General features: G+C 37.3%; 1 protein-coding gene across 2 annotated transcripts in view; it reads right to left on the bottom strand.

Moving 5' to 3' along the window:
• The window catches only part of MRPS31 (mitochondrial ribosomal protein S31), a 39873-nt gene that overhangs the window by 3391 nt on the left and 11586 nt on the right, over positions 1 to 24896 (bottom strand). For both annotated transcript variants that reach the window (XM_014868413.3, XM_014868414.3), the window contains exons 3-6: positions 18448 to 18606; positions 17044 to 17184; positions 14560 to 14639; positions 11508 to 11651 (exon numbers count right to left, since the gene is read on the bottom strand). In XM_014868413.3, coding sequence (XP_014723899.1) covers positions 11508 to 11651; positions 14560 to 14639; positions 17044 to 17184; positions 18448 to 18606 — 524 coding nt within the window. The remainder of the gene's footprint in view (positions 1 to 11507; positions 11652 to 14559; positions 14640 to 17043; positions 17185 to 18447; positions 18607 to 24896) is intronic.

Below are 24896 nucleotides of genomic sequence, written 5' to 3'. Positions count from 1 at the left end.
AAGTGGGAGGAATAATGCTAAGACTTACTATACTGCTAGAGTAATCAAGAGCATGGTATTGGCAGAGGGACACATAGATCGATAGAACAAAATCAAGAACCCAGAAATAGACCCTGTTATGGACTGAGCTATATCCACAGTTAATATGGACAACTGATAGGTTGAAGTCCTGACCCCCAAGGTGACCTTATTTAAAGAGAGGGCCTTTAAGGAGGTAAATAAGGTTAAACGAGGTCCTAAGACTAGAGCCCTGATCCAAAAGGAGTGGCATCGTTACAAGAATGGGAAGAGATACTAGGAGTGCACACAGAGAGAAGACTACGTGAAGACAAAATGAAAAGGCAGCCCTCTGCAAGCCAAGGACAGGCCTCAGGAGAAACCCACCCTGCTGACACCTTGATCTTGGACTTCTAGCCTCCAGAATTGTGAGAAAATTGATTTCTGTTTTTTTAAGCCACCTCGTCTGTAGTATTTTGTTATGGTAGTCCTAGCAGACTTTTTAAAATTTGTTTATTTTTATTGAAGTATAGTTAACATATAATATTGTATTAGTTTCAGGTATACAACATAGTGATTTGACAAATACGCCCAACATTTTACAAAGGTGCAAAGACAATTCAATGGAGAAAGGATAGCCTTTTCAACAAATGGAGCCGGAGCAATTGGATATTTATCAATTTAAAAAAACTATAAATCTTAAAGAAAAAAACAGAGGGGAAAAGCTTCTGGTTCTGGGACTGGCAAAGAACTTGACACCAACAGCATGATCCATAAAAGGAAAAATTGGACCCCATCAAAATTAAGAACTTTTGGTGTACGAAAAACTCTGTTAAAAGGATGAAAAGACAAACTACGGACTGGGAGAAAATGTTTGCAAACCATATATGCAACAAAGGACTAGTATCTGGAATATATGAAAATCTCTCAAAACGCAACAGTGAAAAAACCAGACAATCCAATTAGAAAATGGGCAAAAGACGCAAAAAAAGAGAAGAGACATTTCACTGAAGAAAATAGACATATGGCAAACACACATATGAAAAAGATGTTCAACCTCATTAGCCATTAGAAAAACGCAGATTAAAACCACGATGAGCTATCAATGCACACCTCTCAGAATGTGAACACATCTAAAAGAAAAGACAATGACAACATCAAATGCTGGTGAGAATGAAGAGATATTAGATCATTATGACATTGCTGGTGGGAACATAAAACAGCAGAGTCACTCTGGAAAATAGTTTGGAAGTTTCTTGAAGAACTAAACATGCGGGGCCGGCCCCGTGGCCCAGGGGTTAAGTTCACACACTCCGATTCAGCGGCCCAGGGTTTCACTAGTTTGGATCCTGGGTGCAGACATGGCACCACTCATCAAGCCATGCTGAGGTGGCATCCCACACGCCACAACTAGAAGGACCCACAACTAAAAATATACAACTATGTACTGGGGGGCTTTGGGGAGAAAAGGGAAAAATAAAAGAATAAAGAACTAAAAAACTAAACACGCAACTACCATATGACCCAATTGCTCTCCTAGATATCTGTCCCAGGGAGATGGGAATTTACATTCATACAGAAACCTACACATGAATATTTATGGCACCTTTATTCATAATAGCCAAAAACTGGTAACAACCCAGATGTCTTTTATCAGGTGAATGGTTAAACAAACTGGTACATTCAAACCATGGAATACTGCTCAGAAATAAAACAAAACAATAAAAAACCCTATGGATTTTTTAACAAAACAAAAACAATGAAAAACCCTAGGCAACAACTTGAATAAATCTCCAGAGAATTAATCATGCTAAATAAAAAAAGCCAATCCCCAAAGGTTACATATTGTATGATTCCATTTGTATATATTTCTTGAAATAACAAAATTATAGAGATGGAGAATGGATTTAGTGATTGCCAGGGATCAGGATGGAGAAGGGAGGGCAGCAGGAGGCAAGGAGATGTGGTTATAAAAGGGCTGTAAAGAAGGATCCTGGAGGTGATGGACCTGTTCTGAATCTTGACTGTGGTGGCAGTCACATGAATCTACATATGTGATAAAATTGCACAGAACTAAACACACACACACTCACACAAAGGAGTACATGTGGAAGTGGTGACACATGAACATGGCTGAAGACTCCAGCAATGCCAATTGCCTGGCTGTGATGTTGTACTATGGTTATGGAGGACACAACTACTAGGGGAAAATGGGTAAAGGATGTACAGGATATTTATTATTTCTTACAACTGCATGTGAATTCACAATTACCTCAAAATAAAAGCTTTAAAAAATGCTTTCTAATCACTTAGAATTATTTTATACTTACTGAGATACTTTCAAAATTTTGGATACTTAAAGATCTACACATCACTCTTATAAAAACTAAAATACATAAAAAATACATCAAGGCATTAGACTGCCAAATGGCCACATATCACTCCTACGATTGTATACGTGCCCCTCTGCAATGTGACTTTACCATTCTTCCCACAGAGCCTGTTTCCCACCCTTGAATTTGGGTGGGCCAGGCGATCTGCTTCGGTCCACGGGATATTACCGAACGCGATGCAAACAAAGGCGTGAGCAGTACTGCACATCAATCCTTGCTCTCCCCTGCTATTAGGAACTCTTCTACAGCCATGCAAACAAGCCCAGGCTAGTCTGTGAGATGAGGAGTGACACATAAACCAGTTATCTCCATCTCCCCTGACAAGGGCCTGCACCAGCAACCAGACATGTGAGAAGGCGCTCTAGAACAACCCACTCCCAGCCAACCCGCCAAAACCAAACAGAAAACCCACAAACTCATGAGCAATTACAACTCAGCTGTTGTTTTACTAAATTTTGGTGTGGCTTGTTATGCAGCAAAAACTGATACAATTGGTTAAGGTATTCCTAAGCCTTCTTCACATTCAGAATCCAACTCTCCTGAACTGGCTTTTCAACTCTGAGCTGTCAGTGGTCATGGTTTTGTACATGCTATTAAGAACGTTCAGGATGCAGCATTTCTTAAGAGTGCTCCCTATGGCCCCTTCTGACACCCCTTCTGCAAGTGCAGAGGCACACACACAACAGGCAATGAGAACGACTTCTTCAGTGATGCCAGGCTATCATGATAAGATGCATCATGATTTCAGAGATATTAAAATGTTGAAAAACAAGAGTATGTCATATTCAGTGAAATACAGTAAAACAGATGTGTATGAAGTAAAAAAAATGGAAGTTGTTCTCTAACCCACACCCCTCAACAACTTCTACTCACATATCCCAAGGCTAATCACTGCTAACATTTTGGTGTATATCCTTCTAGTCCTTTTTCTATATGCATATGTATTTTTTTCCTTTTTCTTTTTTTGTGAGGAAGATTTGCCCTGATCTAATATGTGTTGCCAATCTTCCTCTTTTTCTGCTTGAGGAAGATCGTCACTGAGCTAACATCTGTACCAATCTTCCTCTATTTTCTGTAGGATGCTGCCACAGCATGGCTTAACAAGTGGTGCTAAGTCCACGCCTAGGATCTGAACCTGCAAACCCCGTGCCGCTGAAGCAGAGCACGAACTTAACCACTACACCATTGGGCTGGCCCCTGGATTTTTTTTAACAACACAAATTATTGTTTTAAAAAATTGTTTTGAATCCCATTCAGAATTCTCTATGGCTCTCAACAGTTTATATCACCAAGCAAGTCTGTTACTCCTTTACTTTTTTTTAAAGGCAACATGCACCTGGGAGTGGCAATGGGAGGAATGCAATATAGAGAAGTTAAAATGAAAAATCCAGCCTCACTTCGCTAAAGGTCTTTCCCATACGCTCAAACACTATTAACAGTTTCATGTGACAACTATTCTATTAAAACATCCAATATGGCTAATGTTGTAAAATGAAAAACAGGTCAGGGCAGGTTTAAATTTCCAATATATTTGAAAGAGAGTATGTCAGAGCTGAAAAATAAGGTCTGCAGCATCGGGAACATAATAAATCAAGGTGATAACTGCTCTCAAAAACCCAAGGGTGACTACCGGATTGAGACTTTTTTCTTGTTTGTTAGTTCTTAGTATCCTTAGGTGTACTAAAATATAACACTTAAGACAGAAAATTTTGCAAGAGAAACTGTTGAAAAAAATAGTCATATTAACACAAGCTCAACAGTTAATTTATTAAATCATTAATAGACATTGGTCTGAAGACTGACTATCCCCGACATACAGGAAGTTCTAATGGGGTAGATGGACATAGTAATTATGACTATGCTATATCAAGGGAATAGAGCATCTAAAAAGGGCGTAGGTAATCTTATTTCTTATTACCCTTGCTCTAGATGAGAGATCAACAATCTTTTTAATTTAGAATGCTCTAGGAGGACATAATGAATAGACCTTCCTGAATGAGTCAATGAATGAACGAGAGCTAAGTGGCATTGGTAAGTATAAAACAAAGGGAAAGAGAGAAGCTAAAGAGGGGATACTCTATACAAAGTAAGTTCCAGATAGATTAAAGAGGAAAACGCTAACAGATTTAACTATATAAAAACTAAAATCTCTGTTGGTTAAAGACATTCTAAACAGATCAAAGATTAAACAGCAAGGACTTCTAGTTAAAATGTAGCAGATCGAACCCATGCTTTTAAAATCTCCATTCCCTTCTAATATCTACCAAAGGGCAGTAAAAGGAATAAAAGTATAAATGCACAAAGACAAAGAGAACAACAGACAGAAGATATCAGAAAACTTTAGAAGGAGGAAAGCGGACATATGAGTAGTAACTGATTTAGCAGAGGCAAGGCTGCTAAAACCAAACACCTGGAGACAGGAAAGAAAAAAAGAAGCAAACAGGCTTCAAGGGCTTCAGGAATTACAGGCCCCACATACCACTGAAATTAGGAGTGGGGATGAGGGACAAAAAACGGGATTAATTAAAACTAGTTTAGGGAATAGTTAGATCGCCCACATCCCATCTTCCACCCGCACCTCCAGATGACTACACGACTCATTCCCAAAGAAGATGGGCAGTTTACTTGTGGGAGAAATTAAAATGGGAAAAAGGAATAAGTCATTGACGTGATAAGAGGGGAATTAAGTGAAAGTCTGTATGCTGAATGAGACACCCCCCATCCCTTCCCCTGCAGTTCTCAGAGCACAGCCAAGGCCTACAGCCTCAAGCCAGTGGTGAGAAGATGAAAAGAACTATAAACATGGAGTTGCGATGTCTCCAAATTGGCTCCTTCCCAACTCCTCTGACAGAAAGCCCATCAGCTGACAAGTCTCACCATGCACACACATCCAATAAATAGCTTTTGATGGTCTTCAACTCTAAAGTATGAACAAACATCCAAAGAACAGCAGATGTTTTAGGAGAGCCTCTAATATGAATGAGAAACATATTAGCAGAAACTCATACCCACCTGTCAAAATCCACTTTCCATTTATCAAAGTAGAAGAATTAAAAACCTGTACCTGGCTGTTCAGCAACGTTACATTTTCCAGCCCCCTTTGGGTTAGGTGTGGCCATATGGTTACATTTTCACCAGTGTAATATGAACAGAAGTGACCTGTGACATTTTCAAGCCATGGCCTTTAAGATAGCGGGGTTGCTTACACTATACCCTCTTTGCCCCTTCTTGTGAGCCTGAGCACAATGTTCCTGTGATTCATCTTTAATCATGCACATGAGGAAAAGACCCCATGGGAGGGAAGATAAACAAAAGGGAAGAAACCTGGATCCCTGGCTAACTGTGTGCAACACGGCTGCTCACTGATCTGGGACTTGAACTAGTAATCAAATAAATTTCTCTCCTTTTAAACAACTACATTTATGGGGTCTCAATGAAACAGCAGCTAGTGTTAACCTAATACAAACTCCAAAACAAAAAGGAACTCTGAGGAAGCCAAAAGAATGTGGGTAACAGAAGAAAATCAATCTAATACTAAGAATAACAACAATTTTTTAAAAGATGGAGGGGTAGAAGTTAAAAATGTGATAATAGAAACAAAAACCCAAGAGAAAGTAGTAAGATAAAGTTGAGGAATGTTCCCAGAGCACAGAACAAAAAGATAGAGAAGAGAGATTAGGAGGCCTAAATTACCAAATAAATAATAAAAGAAAATTTCTCCAGAAGGGAAGAAGTTCCCAGATTAAAGGCCCCCATGGTTCCTAGAACAATGATTTTAAACAAATAAAATCCCTTACCAAGGATCATTATTCTGAGACTTAGGAATATTACAGTCATACTAATGTAAACATGGATACAGACCAAACAAAAACTGTGATATATCTATTTTGAGAGGATGAGCAGAAGACACACACACTAGATCATATCTAAAATGGATAACAGAATTAAACAGATAATTTAGAAATGTAAAAAATAAAATAGAGCCAGGGCCCGGCTCCATGGCCAAGTGGTTACGTTTGTGCATTCCTCTTCAGCGCCCTGGGGTTTCGCTGGTTTGGATCCTGGGCGAGGACATGGCACCGCTCATCAGGCCATGCTGAGGTAGCATCCCACATGCCACAACCAGAAGGACCCACAACTAAAATATACGACTGCATACTGGGAGGATTCGGGGAGAAAAAGCAGAAAAAAAAAGATTGGCAACAGTTGTTAGCTCAGGTGCCAATCTTTAAAAAAAAAAATAGAGAGCCAAAAGATTGAAAGAGGTTAGCTCTCAGAACAGACCTGATTATGTGGCAAAAGGAACTGCTTTATAACTATAAACTATAACCTTACTATGATTTAAAAAATCAAATTAATCTAAAAAGAAAGAAAAGAGACAGATTGGGAGAGAATATTTCCAACTATATAATAGCTGAAGTAGTAAAGTCCATAATATATCAAGTTCCTGCAAACTGATAAAACCACCCAACAGAAAAAGGCAAAGGGTATGAAGACATAAGTCACAGAACAAACACAAAATAGCCAATAAACATACGAAAAGATGCACAAGCTGGTTAGCAAGCCAGGAAATGCAAATAAAAACACCAATCATACCACTTTTTGCCCTGAATATTTGAAAGATAATTAAATCTTCAGCATTAGGCAAGGTGTAAAGAAACAGGATTTTCATATAGCTGGTTGGAGGGTCAACTGGCTATCTTTTTAGAAGAGAATGTGTCAATACTTACTGCACCTTAAAATATACCTATTGGTTGACCCTTCTCGGAGCTAAAAGTACTCAAACATGTACGGAAGGACAGCTATAAAAGATTCTCTACAGCTCCAGGCATCAACAGAAAAACGATAAAATAAACTACATGCATTCACGCAACGGCATACTATACAACTACTAAATAAATATAAAATAGTTCTATTTTAGAGAACTATAAAAACAAACAGAACAAAGTTGATCTCTATTTACTGATAAGGAAAGTTTTCAAGACATAGTGCTAAATAAAAAAAACTGCTGCAGGACAATATATGTGTGGTATGGGCCCATCTAGGTCAAAAAAAACCGTGTAACTGCCATTTCAAGTGGACTGAGAGGACATATATCAAACTATAGACAATGGTTGTTTCAGGAAAACAGAAGAGAACTGAGGGATAAAGTAGACTCTCTATTTTTTCATATTATTTGACTTTTTGCAAGTAAACTTTCACATATTTATGTAACAAAATATTTTTTAATAAACAAAAGAAACGTAATATAGCAAAGAGAAAATAAGAGTGGAAAATTAAATATAAAAAAGAAATTCCACACGGTCGGGGCCGGCTCAGTGTTGTAGCAGTTAAGTTCATACGCTCCACTTTGGTGGCCTGGAGTTCACTGGTTCAAATCCCGGGCACAGATTTGCGCACTGCTTATCAAGCCATGCTGTGGCAGGTGTCCCACATATAAAATAGAGGAAGATGGGCAAAGATGTTAGCTCAGGGCCACTCTTCCTCAGCAAAAAGAGGAAGATTGGCGGCAGATAGTAGCTCAGGGTTGATCTTCCCCCCAAAAAAGGGAAATTCCATATGGTATACAATCAACTAAGGTGACACAGGTTAATTCTGTGTCTAATTCTGCTTTAAATATCATTGCATGCAATTTAATATTACTAAATACAGCTAAAAATATGGTCCAATAAACAAAGGGCAAAAGCTAGTTAACAGCAATGACCAATTACTTTTGACAAGAGTATATTATAGCATAGAAGCAAATCGAGTCACCTTCACTTTGAATTGTTTCTACTTCTATTTATTGTCAAAACTACTACTTCTTTTCCTGTCAGTACTTTGAGGCTCTTGCTCATAGGCCATCATCTCATCTAAAACAGCCAACAGATATCTAATCATCTTTATCCTAGCCCTAATTTTCTCCACCCTATACCCTCCCACAAAACAACAGACCCTTCTTCAGAGTTTTATGGTAATTTTGAACTTTCCTAACTATTCTTGCTAGCTCATACTCCAGATACCCTAGCAGAGGATGGCAATTAGAAGTGAAAAAGTTTAAGCCAACTGAAAAATAAAAACAAAAGTGTGATTCACATCCCTGAATGAGTTTTTTTGCCCACTGAAGCCTCTAAATTGAGACTTACTCTTGGAGAACATTTCCAAAACACCCTTAATTTGGTGGCATACATATGGCTAATGGATATTCAAGAGCAAGACTCTGTTAACTGGGTAGTGGTAAAATGTGATTAAATTTAATGAAAGCCAAAGCTAAAATAAAAACGATTTTATCATCAATCCAACATATAACAAATACTATAAAATCTAAGTGAGAACAGATCTATCTAACAGCTCTTGTAAATCTCCATGCTGGCAAAGCACAAAAGAAGGGGCAAACCAGTTCTCAAAACAAAACTGGAAAAAAGCTACTTTGAATTGGAAAAATACTTTATGCGTTTTAAGTGGCAAAACAACAAACTGTAATTTTTTATATATTCATATAATTCATATATTCAACAGAGGGAAGTAAACTGTAAACATGGGACATGTCACTTTGTCATTTTCAGTGTTATGTTCTAAAACTGACATGAGCGCTAAAAATAAAACAAAACATCTTTCCCCAAAAGCATCAAAGTAAATCTTCATGAAGCTAATTATTAGTAGAGAGAGCATGACACTTTATTAATCTTAAAATTTAAGTATAAGAAATATAGGGGCCAGCCTGGTGGCGCAGTGGTTAACTGCACACTTTCCACTTCTCGGTGGCCCAGGGTTCGCTGGTTCAGATCACGGGTGCAGACATGGGACCGCTTGGCACAAAGCCATGCTGTGGCAGGCGTCCCACATATAAAGTAGGGGAAGATGGGCATGGATGTTAGCTCAGGGCCGGTCTTCCTCAGCAAAAAGAGGAGGATTGGCAGTAGTTAGCTCACGGCTAATCTTCCTCAAAAAAAAAAAAAAAGAAAAGAAATATAAAAGTAAGTCACTGAGTGTTGCAGCTCAGGTTCTGACACCAGTCTTTAAGGATTCAGAACTTCCTAAGTGTGTGCTGAGGGGAGTGATCAGAGTGAGAAAGTATCCACTGTTCCTTTCCTGTTTTCATTCAGATATCAACTGCCTTAAGGGGCTGGAAATGAGACAGGTCCCTTTCTGACCCTGAAGCATCAATAATATGTACAGTGTATATGGATACTTGTCACATTTATCTTCCCAACCTGAAAAAAAACACGTTTTTTTCCTTTTTTAGAAATTAAACTTTCTCAAAAACCAGGTAATATTTAAGATGAATTCCTTTGGAGTTTGGACACTCAAGATTTTGATGAACTTTAAGTGTTTTCCTCTTGATGACAATGTACCACCAATTTACGCTTTCCTATTTACCCTATATTTGCTGGTTCCTAGAAAATACATAATATCCTCACTAATATTTTAAAAGTGTTACAGTATAGAGCAGAAAATAGTTACAGTAGCAAATCCCCTCACAATGTTCTTGTAGAAATGGATTCTGATGGTGATATTTACTTGCATAGTCTCCCTTTTTCCTCAGAAGAATCCCATAAGATAAATCCTATTATTATTCTCATCATTTTACAGATGGGGAAGTGAGGCTTGAGAGATTAAGTTCATAACTCAGAAATCTGAACTCCTAACCACTATACACTTCACTGTCTTTCCTAAATAAAGTCAGTTATTCTATTTCAATACCGGCTTTTAGAACCATGTTTTTAACCATGAGGACTTGGAACACCCAAGTTTCATCAAAATGAAATCTTCCCTTAATATCACACATTGTATTTTGTTAGTTTTCTGCTCCTTTTAAATTCCAGATCAGACAGGAGGGGAAAGGAACTAACATTTATTCATATGTATTATAATGCCAAGAACTGTGCTGAGCAACTCAATAACTTCACCTTATTTAATTCTTATAGTCTTCCAATGAGGTATCTTTAATTTTACAGGTGAGGAACTAAGCCTCAGGAGGTTAAATAATTTCCTCAAAAGCAAATGGCTAATAACTTACAGAGCTGGGCTCTGTACTCAGGTTTGCACAACGCAAAGTCCTTGGGTTTCTTTTTAACCTTACCCTGATACCTTCCAGAGTGCAGAAACCATAGTACTTTAAGAAATACACATGTTATATAACAGATGAAACACAGCATACTACATTACTGCATGTACCATACAAATATACAAAACATTAAGAATTCGTTAAAGGATTTGTAAGTCTCTAAAGTTTTCCTATACAAAGTAATATTGTATGAAGATAAAAGACTAAATATTTCTAATATTAAAGCTTCCATTCCACTTTATTAATCCAAACAAAAAGTTATCAAAAATTAAAATGTTACAGTGACAGCATACTACTACAAAGGTTAAAATATGGAATACATTTTCCTAAGACTTATTGAGGTGTTTGCAATTTCTAGCCAATCTTACCATAAAAGTAAACAAATTCTTCTACTTGAAAATACACCTAAAAAAATCAATGAAAATGTTTAGCTGATGACAACATGGGTGCCATAAAAAAATTAATAGCACAGTAATACTGTCGTCCTTTCCTTGATTGAGAAAGAGGTAACATTTCCAGAAAAATCTCCAGGAAAGTAGACAATATTTTATTACCAGTTGAAGGCATCCAGGTTTGCAGCCAAAGAATTTCAAAGCCTCCTAAAATTTTTGCTTTGAGTGGCTTTGAGTATAAGAAATTTACACCTCATTAATGCAATTGTTTTATGAATGAAAGATACCGGCATAAGACTTTAAGAGTTGTAATGTTCTCCAAAATTGAAGTATCATCTCATACCTAGTATTCAATGTATTAGAAGATTTACCAGGTAATCTCCTGCTTAGCAGTTAGGAAACTGTCATCATTTGCAGTTCTCAGCACTTTTATATCACAGAAATTCATGATGCATTTTTGTCATATAATTTTACTTCTTCATTTTCCTCATCAATGTGTAGAATTAAGTGAAATCATAACATTCTTTTTAAGAACACTGTCAGATTTCTTTTAGGACACCATAAAGATGATAACACAAAGTTTCAAGATTCACATAAATATCTCAATTCTATAACTGAGTATCTGCCTGATTTACTCTCCATCACAGAATTTTACAAACGTCTGAAGTTAAGACTTACCTGCTTCATTGTTAATTGGGAACTCCCACAGTTTCCCCTCTTTCGTCCACTGGATCATCTCTTCAAAACCATTCTGAAAGGGCTGTTCATTTACTGCGGCTAACTGCTTAGCAAATTCCACATCCCACAGTGAAGGCGCTGTCTCTGTTTAATAAAAGCATTCCAAATAAGCACAAGTCAATGTAAATATCTTTATTTCTAAAAATGTTATGATCAACTCTGAATTGGTAATACATTTTCAGACCTTGAAGCTCATAATTAAATAGTATATAATGAAAGGTCACTCTCTGAAAGCTAAAACTGAAAAAAAATGATGTATAAAGACTACAACTACAAAAATTGCAAGTCTTAACTTTTGTTTCACTACAATATCAGGTAATCAATTCCTAAAGTCTCACTGCCCCCTCTATTGGAAAGGAAAAAAGGAAATGTGTATTTTGTTTAAGGATGTTTTAATGAATGTGAATATTTTTTACACAACACGTGACTTTGATTCCAGCCGGTTTATCTCTATTTTTAGTCTGTCAAGGTAAGTCACTAATGTACTACTAATAAAGACCAAAAAAGTTAAATTAACATAATTTTAATAACAATGGTAATAACACTACTACTAACGGATATTGAGCTCTTACTCTGTACTAAATGCTTTTTACGCATTAGTTCATTTAATCCTCACAGCCAACTCTATGAGTAAGGTAATACAGTGTTAGCTTATAACCATCTTCATATCATATGTTTCAATCATTTATTTGCTTTGGAAATTTAAGATATCTTTCAAGAATAAGTCATATTCCCTCTAGTCATCGATGGTGGGAATGCAAAGCGGTAAAACCACTTTGGAAAACAGTTTGGCAGATTCTGAGAAAGTTGAGAATACACTTATCATACAACAATTTTACTCCTAGATATTTACCCAAAAGAAAACATATGTCTATACAAAGACTTGTACATGAAAGTTCATGCATGATCATGCCTCACCACACACTGACTGCTGGATATTGAGTATGCTGGCCTAGAACATTTGATACACAGAAAAGATCACAGCAGTTAGGCTCAGTTAGCCACATTTACAGAGTAATCATACAGTAAAATAACTTATCATGGTCACTTTTTTGATTTATTCAGTGGCCACTGATCAACTTATGTCTTTTCCATGATCATCATCCTGATCCTGATCATCATTAACAGCTGCCAATTAGTGAACGTCCACGGTGTTCCAGGCACTGTGCCTGACACTAATTATATTACTTCATTGAATATTTGAGATGTATGTATTTACCTCATTTTATACATGGGGAAAGGGAGACTCAGAGAGGTTCGTACAGCAGAATCTGAATTTGAATAACCAGATCTACCCAACACCAAAATTCTTTCTATTAAGCTATACTGCCTCTCAGTTCTATATTACTCCAGGATAAGCAATAGGGTCTATGACCCTATCCTTTGCAGCAGTGGTCAGAACTTAGTGGGGAGCAAAATGTCGGAATTATGGGACAGAAGAACTCATTCATTCAGTCAAATAATTATTAAATACCAACTATATGTCAGGTATTATTTTAGGTGGGAGGGAAACAGCAGCGAATAATCACTAAAATTAAGTTTGCACATTCTTGTTATTCTTGTATTTAATTGGGAACAAGACATTCTTTAGACTCATGCAACTATAGCTTATTAAAACAGTACCTTCGTTAGAGTAAATTTACATAAATTTGGACATTATTTTCCTTATTAGAGTATAATAATTTTATACTGTTTTATAAAATACATATAACTGCAGTACTTCCTTGCCAGCTAATTTCAGTTTTAGGAATAAGATTTCTGATTAAAAAAAGCAAGCTAGTTCCTTCAAGAACTAAGTGCCTCTTCTGGCTTTCATTAGGTGGACAATAGTAGCTGCCCTGACGACAAATTCCCTTTTTGAGGCAAGCTTAACAGCTGCCACTTCAACACAGGAGAGGTGATCCATTCTCCATGCCTGTATTTTGTATTCCCTTTTCATCAGACAGGACAGAATGCAGTTTTCCTAATACAAGAAGGGGGGTTGTTGTCTTAGCTTCACCTTCAGTTTAAATGAACAAACACTGATTAACTCCTTTCCTCTATGGATATATACTTACAGCTCAATTTGTTCAAAAAAAAGATTTAAGATTTACAATAACTAATTCCTCTTATTTGTAAGTCAACTGGCTAGGTGCTGCTGGGTATATAATCAATGAGACCTAGCTCCTGATATCAAGGAGTTTATCGAATAGTGGGAAAATCAGATATTTATATAAGTAGCTGATAGGAAGATTAAATGAGCCACTGGAGGCTTGCCCAGGAACTCAAATATAAAACTTGCAATTATTTCTACCAAGGTCCAAAAACCTAACTTACAATCTTTATAAATGGAAGTCACTTGTAAGCTGGAGACCATCTGTACTGAGTTTCTTCATTTATTTTAAATTATCAGTAAACCAAAGTTAATGTCAGGCAAGAGGATGCTTGTATTTCTCTTTTAGTTAGACCTAAAATGGCAAACTTGAAGGATTTGACTTCTTACCCAAAGAAGAAAGGGGGAAGAACAGAGAGCAAAGACTAACCATGTTTTAAGAAAAAACACTACAGGTCTGCTAAATACATTCCCTGAATGCTCTTCTTCCCATGTCTTAAATAGTCAGTAAATCACTTCAGTAAGTTACTTCCATAAACGCTATCTTCTCACCTAGACAGTGAGCTGCCTTAGGACAAAAACAGTTTATCTTTACGTAATAGCACAGAGGAAGTAGGTGATCATTAATGTTCTAACCCAGGTTAGTAGCCAACCTGTAGCTCTGGATTCAGGCAGCTGGTAGTACTTACCTCCCATTGTCTCACAGAATGCAACATTTCCAGGGAGAAATCTGACCAAGACCAGCAATGTCAACAACTACACTCATAAGCAAGATCCAGGCCGACGGCAGGGTGGAATATGAAAACACCTAACTTGTATGCAGTCAAAACATTAAGGATGTTTTTGAAAGATGGAATGTTTCTACACCTGAGAAATAGTGTTGCTCTTTTCTTAACAAACCTGCTTCAGGTGCCTCTTCAGTAACTGCCTTAAGATCAAAGATATTAAGTCTCTTTCCCTTGAATATATTTTTCCTAAGACTGAAAAAGAAAAAACAATTTATTTTAATGAATATTTTTATACATGATCAACAAAAAAATTGTTTGTGAGAAGAAACTTTTATAAAAATATTCAACGTAGAAATTAAAAATAATTCTAAGACCCACAGCAGACATTTTAACTAAATTGCCACATCTTTAGGACTGATAACTAAAAATAGAACCAATGCTGTTGAATTTTTGAATCATAATACAACAAGCAGTTAAAGCAGTTTAATTTCCAAAATACCTAACTGAAAAGACTAACTCAATTTGCCATAATTTTTACTTGATCCATTTCATATTAAGGTTTTAGAAAACTCAATGTTGTAGAAAGCTATCAGAATATGCTAAATTAGAAGTTGTTAAAGTCCACATTTCTGTGTCCTTAAAGGGCAGAAAACACTGCATGTTTAACTACAAATTATAACTATAAAAGATTACACAAATAAAAACATTCCCACTTATAAAGCAATCGTTTTGTAATTTTAAAATAACAATTAACTTTCTTCACATAACTATTTTTAATTAACTGTTGAAATTAATGTCAGAGTTTAATAGGTAACTCTTCCTTGTACAATTTTAATCAACTGCTTTATGCATCAATTCACATTCCTATTGAATAAATTTACTGGCAGATTAAAATCCAGTTTATAAACTAAAAGGTTAGTTTTCTAAATAATTTTGAATTCTGGATCAAATTACTTTTTTCTACTAAATTAACTGAAAAATGCAAATATCATATTAAAAAGATAAAGTGATCTCAAGTCATGTGAAGTTTCCCTCTAGCAAGTCCCCAAATACTTGTCAACAAAGGCATTTATGCCCAGAACCATCCTCAACCCCTGCACTCTCCCCACCCAGGAGACCCTCACCTTCACGTCAGGTCAACAGGATGATGGACTACAGTAACTCACAGTAAGAAGGGAATGATTCGCTAAAGTCCAGAATTTTAAAAGGGGAAGGGAAGGGAACAGACATTTGCTGTGTATCTTCTATATATAGTTTACACGTTTCCCTCCTATTCCTCAAGAAAGGCATTTAAGCTAGGCTTCATTTCAGCATTTTATAGATGGGGAAACAGACTGATGGGTCTGTGCAAGTTGCCCCAGGCACAGCATTCGTCAGTGGCACAGTGCCAGGATTGGAAGGCAGGCCAGCGTGACTCCAAAGCCAGTGCTCACACTCATCTTTGTGAGTGACTCACACCTCTCATCTCTAACCGAAGGAATCAGTCTAGAGTACGTTTTTGGTGACCAGTCCAGACCTGGATTGTCTCAGGCTGTCCCAAGTCAGAGCAGGGTGGACAACTTGGTATCTCACTATTGCTTCCCCTTATTCTAGAGTCCCTTAGTCAGCTTTTTAACACAGTCATTACATGCACATAAACCCCTTTCCTACTTTTTTAGCTTGTCACTTTTTAATTTTTAATGACAGTTAATATCATTAAAAGTCAAATTACGACATAGCATTCTGATATAGTTGCATGGAATCATCTCAGAGGATTGAAGTTAAATATATTTGAGAAATCTTAACTAAAACGCCAAGTACACATTCTGTTGTATTCAGTAATATGTCATAGATATAAAAGCACTTTAAATTAGTAATTCAAATAATCTTCCAAAGTCATTGTATCCTCCTGAACTTCCTTTGTTAACTACTGACCATCTTTTCCAATCTTCCTGTACAAATTAATAATTTAACTCAAGTTGCTAAGATTATACTTAAAACAAAATCCATGGCATACACAATGCATTGAAAACACTAATTGTGAGCACATCCTGGGTTAGTTTTTCTCAGACCATGCTAAATATCTGGTTCCTCCTCCACAACTATCACTTCATGGGCTTGAAGGAGAGAAAAAGAACAGAAATTTTATGTAAATACAGACAGCTTTCTATTATAAAACAACTATGTAAGGCATGACTTAGCATCTTTAAGAACTGCAAATTACCAAATTCAAATTGCCACAAATCACCTACTACTTTAGGGTATTATAATGAACTTCTTTTTTTGATGGTGGGTTATTTCTCTAACATATGAAGAAAGATGATTATATCAACAGATATAAAGGGTATATGAATATACATTGTTAGGTACATAATCAGAATGAAAAATAATGCCTCTTGCAAAACATTCATTTGTTCAGAATTCAGTCAGCTCCACTTATTCTGAACGAGGAGACCTTTATTCATTGTAGGTAAATGTGAAGCAGGGCCCATTTTGATTTATGGTATAGAAAATTCTAGGACTGCTAAACCCAGAACATCTTTCCCTCTCTAGGAAATGGTACATGGACAGTAAGAAGACAGATATAAATGCATCCATAATGCTCAGATATCGATTGGCAATAAAGTAAATCTACAGTTCAACAAACGAAACCAAACAGACTGCAAAGCTTCAATACCTTTTCCTAAGATCAGCGGTCTTCTCCTGGCCACCATAATCGTCAGATCCTTCATCAAACTGAATCTGATGCACTGGTCTCGTGCTAACTCGAGCTGTGGCAGACTTGGCAACTTTCATATCTGATATTATGTTACTGAAACTGAAATAAGAAAAAGGTCAAGTGTATTGCAAACATTAGCTACAGAGTAGTAGCAAACTTGCTCAAACATGAGATTCACATCACTTAATTCATACTTTACTTCTATGCACTAATACAACATAAAAACTTATGTTTACATACAAGATTATACGTCACACATTAACATTCACATTTCACAGACCACTAAGATTTATGCTTCCCTCTTTTAAAGATGTTCTTCAGAAATGTTCATTTTAAACATTAAATTAAAAGTGTCACGAAAAATTAACATCCAGATAAGGTGATATATAATCAACGTCTGTATAATTATCACCTGGATTAAAAAACTAAATTAAAGTTGAAATTTAGCCACATTTTTTGTTGCCTTGCATTTCTGAAAATATAAATACAATGAGTGATCTGACTGACAGTCCAGTCACCTGTATTTGTTAACTTCCCAAGGTAAATCTGGTACACATGCTCACTGAGGACGACTGATTTAGATCACCCTTAAAAACAAAGCACAGCCACCACTGACTACATTGCAGCAGCAGGCGGGATAACTTGGCCTAAAGTAATGGAGATGAGATGAGTGGAAAGATGTCAGCTAAAACATAAGAATAAGAGGAAAAAGAGAAGGAAAGAGGCCTGAAGATTATCATACTGTGTGTAAGAACAGCAAATTATTTAACTGAAAAAAATTAATATTCTCAGAGAAACTGTCTTATTCCGTTATTTACTTACTTATTTTTAAGAACATTACTAAATTTATCATTTCTTTTTCAGGGACCAAAAAAAAAAAAATGCGTAATTTCTCAAAAGAAAAGCTTAACCATTCAATTAGTCTTTTAAAAACTGCAATCTTGGGGCCAGCCTCATGGCGTGTGGTTAAGTTTGTGCACTCTGCTTCGGCAGCCCAAGGTTCACAGGTTTGGATCCCAGGCGTGGACCTACACACCACTCATCAAGCCACACTAGGGCGGTATCCCACATGCAAAACAGAGGAATACTGGGACAGATGTTTGCTCAGGGACAATCTTCCTCAAGCAAAAAGAGAAAGACTGGCAACAGATGTTAGCTCAGGGCCAATCTTCCTCACCAAAAAAACCCCCTGCAATCTTACTTAAGACATGAGTTTTAAAAAAAACCAAATTGCTAATATTCCATCTATGAAGCATATTTTATATATAAATGAATCTATTATATATATTACTCACCAGTCACATAAAAAATAGCCTACTTTGAGATATCAGCCTTCCTGGCATAACTATTTGATTCACTAACCTAACTTTAGGTCTTTCTCCTTCTTTCTGTGCCCTTGAGTCTTCCTCGTGCTGCCGGAGCTGCCTGAGCAGCTCTGACTTGGTTGTCTGCTTGTCAAAAGGGAGAGAATCTGCAACAGCAGATGCAGCAGCCACCAACTCAGGACTCAGGGACTCACTTCTGAAAAAGAAAATGAAAAACAAATGAGAAAGAAAAAAGAGGGATTACTTATTATGCCATTAGTATAGTGGAATGTAAAATGAATTTTTTCAGAGGAAACTTTTGCTGTTCAAAAAGGTACTCAATTTCTGACAAAATCAAGAATTCTTAAATATTAGGTATTGGTTTTATATAAATTTTGAAATGTTAAAGGTTAAAGTTCATGGACACTTGCTGAAGCACAACACTAAGTCAGAACAATACATTAAGGTGGAAAGGTGAGGGATCAGCCTTAAAAATTATAAATTGGTAGATTGTTTAAATTAGATGTCATTTTATTTCAAAAACAATATATATTGTAAGCAAATATAAGAGTGGCTAACCCTGTTCATACAAGCTGTAACCCGAAAACTGGAAACAACCCAAAAGTCTATTCCAGGAGAACAGATAAATTGTGATATATCTATACAATGGAATAGTGCTCAGTTCACACCACAAAATGAAGGAAACTGAAAGAAGCTGTTTAAATAAAAAAGAGTATATACTGTATGATTCCATTTATATAAATTCTAGAAGAGGCAAAACTAATCTAAAGTGTAAAAAAATCAGAATAGTGCTTTCCTCAGGACAGAAGGCTACTGACAGGTAAGACAAAAATGGGAAATGCTCTGCATCTTACTAAGTGTGTGGGTTACACAGGCATATTCACTTAGCAAATCCTACAGCTAAGATTTGCACACTTTAATGCATGTAAATTTTACCTAAAAAAAACCCTCATAAATCATTAATACCATCAGGTAGGAGGTGAAAAGCAAGTAAAGGCATAGATGATACAAGAATAGCAAAATGTTGGGGTCTGGCCCAGTGGCATAGTGGTTGGGTTCATGCACTCCACTTCAGTGGCCTGGGGTTCACAGGTTCAGATTCTGGGAGCAGATGTACACATCGCTTGTTAGCCACGCTGTGGCGGCACCCCACATACAAAATAGAGGAAGACTGGCACAGATGTTAGATCAGGGCCAATCTTCCTGACACACACACAAAAAGAATAGCAAAATGTTGATAATTATTGAAGCTGGGTGACAGGTATAGAGGGTTTGTTATATGATTTTGCTTACTTTGTGTATGTTTTAAATTTTCCATAAAGAAAAAACTAAAAAAAACAGAAAAACTATCAAAAACCTACTCTTTAGTAAATTAGGGTAAGTTCATAGAAAAATACGCCAGACATAAAAAGAAATTATTTACATTTTTTTTTTTTCCTGAGGAAGATTCACCCTGAGCTAACATCTGCTGCCAATCTTCCTCTTTTTGTACGTGAGCCACCATCAGAGCATGGCCACTGACAAGATGAGTAGTGTAGGTCCATGCCCAGGAAATGAACCCAGACCCCCAAAGTGGAGAGCACCAAACTTAATCATTAGGCCACTAGGACTGGCTTTTTTTTTTTTTTTGGCTGGGAAAGATTCACTCTGAGTTAACATCTGTTGCCAATGCTCCCCCGTCCCCCACAAAGCCCAAGTATATAGTTGTATATTTTAGTTGTGACTCCTTCTAGTTCTTCTATGTGAGCTGCTGCCACAGTATGGCTACTGACAGATGAGTGGTGTGGTTCCACCACACTCAGGAACCGAACCCATGATGCCAAAGCGGAGTCCAACAGACTAATTGCTAGGCCATCAGGGCTGGCTCCACATTTTTTAATTCACTGAGAACTGCCATCTCAGTAAGCAGGATCCAAATTAATTTTACTATACCTGTCTTTCTATATTATGATCTGTTGTGTAATAAGCAAATCAAAGTTCCCAAATCCCTGAAGTTGTTGGATAAAGATTTTAAGGACTTTACTTACTAAGATATGGGAGATCTACAATCTGATTAGAAGAAAAATAGGAGTATAAAAAGAGGAAATATAATAATTAGTTAAAATGAAATGTGCTACTTTCAAAACTATTATCTGTGAATAAGGATTAAACCTTATCCCAATTTCTTTTATAACTACTTGCGAAGTTTACTTTCAAATTTTAATGTGTATATTTGATCAGAGTATGCAAAGACTATAGATGGGTATTCATTTTCTAGAAGCACGCATTTTATGATAATGGTGCTCTTTATAGTCATAGCTTCTGGCTTTATAATTTGAAATGTTCTAATTAACAAAAATTGTGGAGGAGCCTCTCTCATTGAGAAAATAATTTTTACATACAGGGATCTTTCTACATCGATTTAAACAAGCTGATGGGAACTTGTTGAAATATCTTTTAACAATCCATTCTACCCTATAATCAGGCTATTTCATGAAAACATACTTTTTTACTTTATACCCTTCTGTACTTTCTGAATTTCTTTAAAGTGAATTATACAACATATACAATTTCAGAAAGGGAATCCTGATAAGGGGAAAGATACTATTGGGTGGACACACAAACGGCGTAACTTTTGGCAGGCAAATTGGCAATAAATATCAAGAGCCTAAAAAAGAAGCAAATCCTTTAACCTAGCAATTCCACTTCCAGGAGTATTTGTCTAAAGAAAGTAAAACAGCTTTGTGGAATCTGAGGGATACAGCACGCTCCAAACTCGAGGCCTAAGCAGTTCCATCTCGTGCGTGAAAGGTGTCTGCACGTCTTTATCCCTAACTTTATTTCAGGTCTTTGTTCAAATGTTACGTTACCAGGGTTCTTCCCTGATCACTTTTTAAAAAGTAGCATCTCTCCAGCCCCACCACACTTATTTTTCATGTTTCTTCATCTGACATACTGTGTGTGTAGTGTAAGTACACCCCCTCTCCCGCCACCACCACCTCCCCCCACCATAATGTAGGGTGTAGAGACTTTGTTTTGTTCAATGTTCTATTTCCATCACTTTGAACAGTGCCTGAGATATAATGGCAACTGAAAGTTGCTGAATGAATGGACAAATGATGTGTATCATCATTTTATACTAACAAAAAGCTAGAAATAATCTAAATTTCAACTAGGAGAGCAATTAACTGAGTAATAGCTAAAGCTTTCTTACTGGATGATCAGAGCAGGTAGTTGCTTGGTTAAAAGAAAGTTAAAGTAGCAGCTAGAAATTTTGGTTACTGCTGCACCCACTAGGGCTTGTTAGATTCCAGATACACTCAGATTGACAAAACTACCAGACACGCCTGGCCCCAACTATTCACAAAGATGAAAGACATAGCAGGATATCCATAGCAGGATAGCAGGGCAGCCTCAGGTGTCCCTCCCTGCAAGAGTCCTTACGGCACTTATGTTGGTGAAACTTCACACAGCCATCCAAGAGCCATTACGGAGGTGCAGCAGCTTCCTGGCTTAGTGCCACACAGGAACCGGTATCACACGCCACAGGCAGTTTCCAGGGTCCCTACAAGGGACATGCAGTACAACTGCACTCAAGGAAGCCCTAAGCATGGGATCCCCATAAGGCATCTTATAGTTCTCCCAATCCAGACGCAATCAATCAATCAGGGGTCAATTTTACCATGACAGTGTTTTCTATAATACACCTGACACCTACAGTTATCAGCTTACCAGGTGCAGCAGATTGTATTTTCAGAAAGTAGAGACAGAAATATTTCTGGTTGCATATGCTTTTCCAAAATCTTGCCACATCCCCATTGAAACAGGAAATCGAGAGAGAAGGGGCAGAGTAAAATGGCAGGGTGAGCTGACCTGGGATTCTCTCCCCTCCAAAATACAACAAAGGATTGGAAAAACTGAATTTCAGAGAATAAATCTAATGTCAACACATTAGAGACCTACAATACCAAGAAGGCGGAGATCATAAACCTTGCTCACAGCCTCAGAGGCCCTGGAATGAATAGGAGAGAATGTCACTCCCTCCCCTAGAGTCTGCCGATGGCTGCTGCGCCTCCGGGAAGGAGCAGGGGAGGGGCCACGTGACTGGGGGATCATCCAGGACTCCTGTTGCTGGTTCAGTGGAAACCCGCCGAAGGCCGAAAGCTTCCATGGGCGGGGACCCCATAAACCCAGTGCCTTGGGAGACCAGAGAACAGAACTGATCTGAATCCAGATCGGCTTGTGACAATAGCAGCCCCTCCCTCCCAGCAAAGCCACTGGGCGCCGCCATCTTGCCCAAAGGCGGAGAGCTCAGAACACACGGCTCTCCACCCCCATCTAGTGGCAACAGGCTGTAACTGCAACCGAATTCTACCACCATGTGGAAAAACTGCTCCTCTACCATCCAGCAATTTATAAAAGCCCCAGACCAGAAGGAAAACAATAAAAACACAGAATTAAGTCCTTAGGACTTGGAATTAGGTAAACTAAGTAATAATGAGTTCAGAGCAGCTATAATCAAAAAACTCAATGAGGTAGAGAGAAAGATAGAGAAACAAGCCAATGAGTTCTGGCGTTACTTCACAAAAGAGACTGAAATCATAAAGAAGAATCAAACAGAATTACTAGAGATGAAAAACACAATGGACCAGATAAAACACAATACGGATTCCCTGAATGCCCGTGTAGACAACACAGAGGAGCAAATTAGCATAATCGAGGACAGACAGGCTGAATTGCGCCAGACAGAAGAAGAAAGAGAACTAAGAATTTAAAAAAATGAGGAAAATCTCCGTGAAATAATGGATTCAATGAGGAGTAAGAACTTAAGGATCATAGGAATTCCCGAGAACATGGAAAAGGAAAATGGAGCAGAAAGTGTGCTTAACGAAATTATTGAAGAGAACTTCCCAAATCTAGGGATTGACAGAGAAATGTGTGTAGAGGAAGCTTTGAGACCTCCTAGATTTGTCAATGTAAAAAGACCTACTGCAAGGCACATAGTTGTACAATTGGCAAGAAGGAAAGATAAAGAGAGAATACTCAGGGAAGTAAGAAAAAAGCAGAGAATAACCTACAAAGTAGCCCCTATCAGACTTTCAGTGGATTTCTCTACAGAAACCTTAGAAACTAGGAGAGAATGGAGTGACACATTCAAAGCTTTAAAAGATAAAAATCTTCAGCCAAGAATACTCTATCCAGCAAGAATTTCCTTCAGATATGAGGGAGAAATTAAATCTTTTCCAGACAAACAAAAGTTAAGGGAATTTGTAACTAAAAGCCCTCCACTACAAGAAATCCTCAAGAAGGCTCTCATACCTGAAAAAAGAAAAAAGGGAGAAAGGGGTCACAATCCACAGACTAGAGAGACCGATGGATAGAACCAGAACAGGATAGAAAATATGCAACTATAGCATTAGGGTAAAGGTAAGGAAACTACCAAAGCAAGCACGATCTTACCACTCTAACTACAAATTCATAACATGAGTTGGAATAAAAAATGAAAATAATTATTTAGGAGGGGAAGAGCAAAGGGTCTAAATCAGTATTGGCCAAGTAAGTAAGAGACCACCAGAGAATAGACTATATTATACACGAGATTCTAAATACAAACTTAAGGGTAGACACTAAAATAAAATACAGAACAGAGTCACAAATCATAAATAAGGAAAAATCTAAGAAACCCAGCATAAGAAATTGCAGTATTAAAAGGGTAGGCTAAAGCACACAGGAAAACAAGATAATGAGCGACAGATTGACAGCATTAAGTCCACATGCATCAATAATCACTCTCAATGTAAACGGATTGAACTCTCCAACAAAAAGACACAGAGTGGCAAAATGGGTTAAAGAACAAGATCCAACAATTTGTTGCCTCCAGGAAACACACCTCAGCCCCAAGGACAAACACAGACTCAGGGTGAAGGGGTGGAGGACAATACTTCAAGCAAATAGCAAGGGAAAAAAGGCAGGTGTTGCAATTCTCATATCAGACCAAGTGGATTTCAAAATAAGACAGGTAAAGAGAGACACAGAGGGACAATATATAATGATCAAAGGGACACTTCATCAAGAAGAAATAACGCTTATAAATATCTATGCACCCAACACAGGAGCACCAAGATTCATAAAGCAACTATTAACAGACCTAAAGGAAGATGTTAAAAACAACACAATAATAGTAGGGGACCTCAACACCCCACTCACATCAATGGACAGATCATCCAGACAGAAAATCAACAAGGAAATAGTGGAGCTGAATGAAAAACTAAAACAATTGGACTTAATAGACATATATAGATCACTCCACCCTGAAGGAGCTGAATACACATTCTTCTCAAGCGCACATGGAACATTCTCTAGGATAGACCATATGTTGGGAAACAAGGCAAGCCTCTACAAATTTAAAAAAATTGAAATAATAACAAGTATCTTCTCAGATCATAGTGCTATAAGGCTAGAAATTAATTACAAGAAAAAAGCTGAGAAAGGCACAAAGATGTGGAG

The sequence above is a fragment of the Equus asinus genome, chromosome 11 (assembly GCF_041296235.1).
Source record: "Equus asinus isolate D_3611 breed Donkey chromosome 11, EquAss-T2T_v2, whole genome shotgun sequence".
Classification (NCBI taxonomy): domain Eukaryota; kingdom Metazoa; phylum Chordata; class Mammalia; order Perissodactyla; family Equidae; genus Equus; species Equus asinus.
This window is presented reverse-complemented; position numbering and strand designations above follow the sequence as displayed.